At 38.2% G+C, this 4475-nt stretch overlaps 1 protein-coding gene across 1 annotated transcript in view; it reads right to left on the bottom strand.

Annotated features, from left to right (window-relative positions):
* LOC104513920 (poly [ADP-ribose] polymerase 8-like) overlaps positions 1-4098 on the bottom strand; it is a gene marked incomplete at its 5' end in the record, with an annotated part of 28128 nt that extends 24030 nt beyond the window's left edge. Inside the window, 4 exon segments of the mRNA XM_010157423.1 lie at position 1; positions 4-206; positions 2299-2424; positions 4032-4098. The exon segment at position 1 is cut by the window's left edge and continues 349 nt beyond it. Of these exon segments, the coding sequence (XP_010155725.1) occupies position 1; positions 4-206; positions 2299-2424; positions 4032-4098 (397 nt within the window).
* Between the last annotated feature and the right edge of the window lie 377 nt (positions 4099-4475).

The following is a 4475-nucleotide window of genomic DNA, read 5'->3' as shown; positions in this document are numbered from 1 at the left end:
TAATAGCCATTGTCTGTTCAGCCCTAGGGTCACTCGACAATGAGCGGCCAAAGGTTCTGTGAGATTTTGCGGCACACACATCCTCCGCCTTTACCGTGCTGGAGCAAGTCCTTCTAAGCAGCTTGTGGGTTTTGGAGATGCCATCCTGTTCTGACTTCAGTTTTGATTTATTTTTACCACAGCCAGGTGGAGGATAACTTGGCGACCTTTAAAAATAAGACAAAGTTGGATAACAATCAAATTCTTCTGCAAACCAAGCAAGACCACACTTATGTAAAAATTTTGTGTCACCTCTCTTAATGTATTTCACTAGTGATAAATACAGCCCAATATTAAAATAATGAGCACTTGCATGTAGGACTAATTTTCCAATACCAAATAGACTTACTCCTTTCTCACACAAGCTCATTGATCAAAAACATAACTAATTACATAAGTAGAAGTTAGAGCTATATCCTTACAGCTCTTTGTAACAGACATGTCTCTATGTCTCTGAACAAACCATTTATTCAGGAAATTATCTTTGAAATGAAAACCATATATTTCACGTGAGATTGTAACACATTTTCCTTATCAAAATCTACGTTTTCTGTGTAATCATCATGGCATGATCCCATTAAGTTGTTATCTTCTGGACACAGAATAACATATTCTATCTCCAGATCCAGTAGAAGATATAATGAGCAATGCAATTTGCAGGCAGTAAATCAAATTTAATTCAGCTGAAATGAACATTATTTTTAAAAACTTTGCAAAAATCTGGGTGCTTTGTGGAAGACAATTTGATGTCCTTCTTTCCTGTTTTAGACAAATTGTAGCTCTTTAACACTAAAAATGAGAATGTAAGGGACCTAAACGATGGATGCAGAAAGTAAAGAACATAGGCTTATACGAAACAACATTCACCTGAACTGCCATGTTTCTAGAAGGTTCACAGTCACCTGTCCTTGAGAAGCAAGAACATGTAACAACTATGCTGAATCATTTTTCAGTGCTTTACAAGCAAGTCCAATCTTTAGAGTATTTTTTTGGGTGTGGATTGAAAACAAAAAGTGAAACCCCAAGGGAGAGGCTGGCAGGTTTCTTCACCCTGTTAGCAAGTGATGACAGTGGAAGATGCACATGGAGGTTGCTGACTCACTGTTGCAGTTGGCTCATTACCACCCCTGGGCAGACAGGAGGTAGGAATGGTGTTTTAGGGAGAGAGGGAGCCCCTGCATTTTGGTTGAGCCATCTTTGGATAGGCACTGCAGCAGTAGCCAAATCAAGAGGAGAAAGATCGGGCTGTCTTCTGTATGCCCCTTCTGAATAAAACCAAACCCTCAGCCGCAGCCTGCGCTAGGCAAGGGTGAACGGCATGGGTAAGCTCTCCACTTAAAACACCACCTTCCTCTTCTACCTTTGAAAAGACAAATAATCTTTTGTCATCCTTCCCTTCTTCAGTGTGAGGGAATGCTGCATTCCTTCTCTTTGTTTATACACGGAATTTAGAATGGCAAAATTCATCAAAAAGAAGGAATGTTCAGAGAAGCATTCAGTTCGGATTCACAGAAAGAGGAATCTGTCAACACTTCATAAGCAGGGAAACATGCTAGAGCTAGGGATGTAATAGTTACATTCCTGAAAGAGGTAAAGTCACAGCCTGATTTTATAGACACTTAAGAGTATGAGTAACTGGCAGAAGTCATAATGAACTATTCACAAATTACTTCTTATGTTTTTAATGCCTCTGTTCCTTGAAATTCTGTGCCTGCATTTAAGAAGTGGTGAATATTAATGTGCTCAAACAGTGGAGAGGAGTGGGTGCTCAACTGCTCTAAAAATTACTTTCATTAATGACCATTCTATTTTAAAAAAATTAAAAATAGAGACAGCTGGAGACAGAAGAGCTAGAAGACTACAAAATGTTTATATATGTATAATATAAGTTGTATATTACTTGTGTCCATTATTTATATGTATATTCTTGATATTCAGGTAATAGTCAAATGCTACCACACTAATAGAGAAGCAAATACAGCAAGTTAAATAATATAAAATGAATTATTTCCAATTCTAGATGAAAGATGGCTGTTTCAGAGAGCAGGGGACTGAAATGCTCTGCCTTCAAACAGTCTTAGAAGCTGCAGTAGTACCTAGTTCACTTTTGATGTCCTGCAGGGCAAGGACTGGAAACCCATGAGGTAAGACATAAATAGAGAACTTCTCTGTGGAGAAAAGTCAACATTTCACCTTGTGAATTCTGCTGTGGATTTTGAACAGGATATGGTGGTAACAGCTCATTTTCCTTGCTATTACCTGCGCAATGTAGAAAAGATGTGCAGAGGGGATTTCACCTTTTTGTCAGACACCTTCTTATTGTGCGTACAATTAGATTTCTCTTTGCTGTTCTTCCACTGTTGTGTAACAAATGTCTGCATGATTCTGCAAATTAAGAAAGAAAAACAGATTTTCTTATTTTAGCCAAGACACACTCACTTTAATACCAGGGTCTCTCTGCTCAGCATGTAGGCGACATGATGCAATGTCCTCACTGTACAGGTAGAGTTTTTTCTGTCAGGTATGTGAACTGATGATTAGGTGCCTCAGCTCATCAAAAATGCTTTTTTTCATCCACATAAAACTAATTTACCTGGAACTTATTGAGAATACAGCCTGCACAAACAATGACTGCAAGACTTAGGCAGGTATGCCTCTCATGGAGATAAAGTGATTCAAAGACATTCCTTCCAGCTAGAGGCATTACTAGTATTACACTACCCAAATTGTGTTTACAGAGAAGACAGAGCCAGACACTACCCAGAGGTGGACAGCAAAAGGCAGAGGTGACAAAGTGTAGAAAGGAAAGCTAAAAACCCCATAAAGGCTCTAAGAAGAAAGCACCCACAAGATGAGTGGTTAAGTACAACAGGTTGCTCACAAAGGCTGGAGATTTCACAGCTCATCTGCCTGAGACACTGAGTGAACTAATCTAACTTTGAAGTTTGTATTAGTTGGAGCAGGATGTTGCACCAGGTGACCACCAGTAGCTCTTTCCAAGCCCAATTACTCTGTAACTCTAATCTAGCTATGGGGGTCTTTGAGTGATAAAGTCAAAGCGGAAGTTGGTACAGAGTTTATCAAAAACATAGTGAATCTTCAAAGATGAATATCCTGTTGCCACAGTCATGAGGGACCCTGGGGTTCACGGGTATTCTGACTTTTGCTCAATGGTGAATTATGCAGCTAGGTCCTTGAAAATGTCTTACGGGAACCATTAGTAATTACCTAGTACACAAACCAGACACAGCGTAAGTACTGAAATGTTTTAAGAGACTGTTTATGTCTGGGGAGTGTTTCCTTTTTTTTCTTCAAAGTCATGTACCACAGACATTTTAATAGCAATGTTTCATTTGTAATATTAGGAAAATGCTGCACTGAATTTCTTTAAAGATGGAACAGCAAAGATAATTTTTTTCTTAAGGGATTCTTAATGTTGTAATGGTCAGATATTAGAGCCTGTATTCTTGTCATTTTATTACATATACACAAGCATATGTGAAAAGATGGCTCAGCAAAACTGTACCATGAACACATGAAACTGCTAATTTTTTTGACTACTCTTCCCTCCTGTCATCAATATGTGGATGGCCTAATTACTGTGGCACATCCTAGAGGCCACCGTGAAAGCATAGCCCCCTTAGGGTATGCATGATGCTCAAAAACATTCCTCCTCCAGAGGCTTCACCATCTAAGCAGAAACATGAAAGTGAACACTCCTAGCTAGTCTTTTGAACTTTTGTAGCTTACTTCCTAAATGGCAGCAAAGTGACAGAAAACCCTGGCAGGCAGCACAAATCAGGTTTTCCTCAACAACTGTCAAAACTGAACTCAAAAGAGGCAAATTCTGTTATTTTTCATTTAAAGAAAACTAAGTTCAAAACATTTTGATTCAGCCAACCTGACAACCTGTGAATTTTATCCTCATTGACATGGTCCGGGAGGTACAAAGAATGTAACAAAAACAGGGGTTTACACCTTGCTAGACTTACTTTTTCAGCTGATGTCCCAGCCCAAATCTTTCCTTAGTAGAGATCTGAAACACATCCACAGTTGGCACTACGGAAAAGGGAGATATTGTTGATGTTTAAACTTACATCAATAATCAAGAACTCATGACCATCTAAGTCATATTTAAGGATCCTGTTGTATATGGAAGTTTACTATGGAGCAATGGTGAAAGTGGACATGTCATCTAAGCCTATTAAGAAATGAATGGTCCTTTTTGGAATATCATTCAATATAATTTGTAATTTCACAAATGAGTATTTTAGAAATTGAGTTCTCACAAATGTACCTCTTCCCACTAATTTTAACCATAAAACTGTGTCTTTGTATTTTTATATTATGCAGGTACTAAAGAACACATCAAGTGTATATGGACTGCTAATTCATCTCACCTAATCTTTTAAAAAATTTTTCCAAGTAAATAGTAT

This window comes from Eurypyga helias, unplaced genomic scaffold (genome assembly GCF_000690775.1).
Source record: "Eurypyga helias isolate BGI_N326 unplaced genomic scaffold, ASM69077v1 scaffold5938, whole genome shotgun sequence".
Classification (NCBI taxonomy): Eukaryota; Metazoa; Chordata; class Aves; order Eurypygiformes; family Eurypygidae; genus Eurypyga; species Eurypyga helias.
Note: the sequence above shows the minus strand (reverse complement) of the source record. Positions and strands in the feature narration are given on the sequence as shown.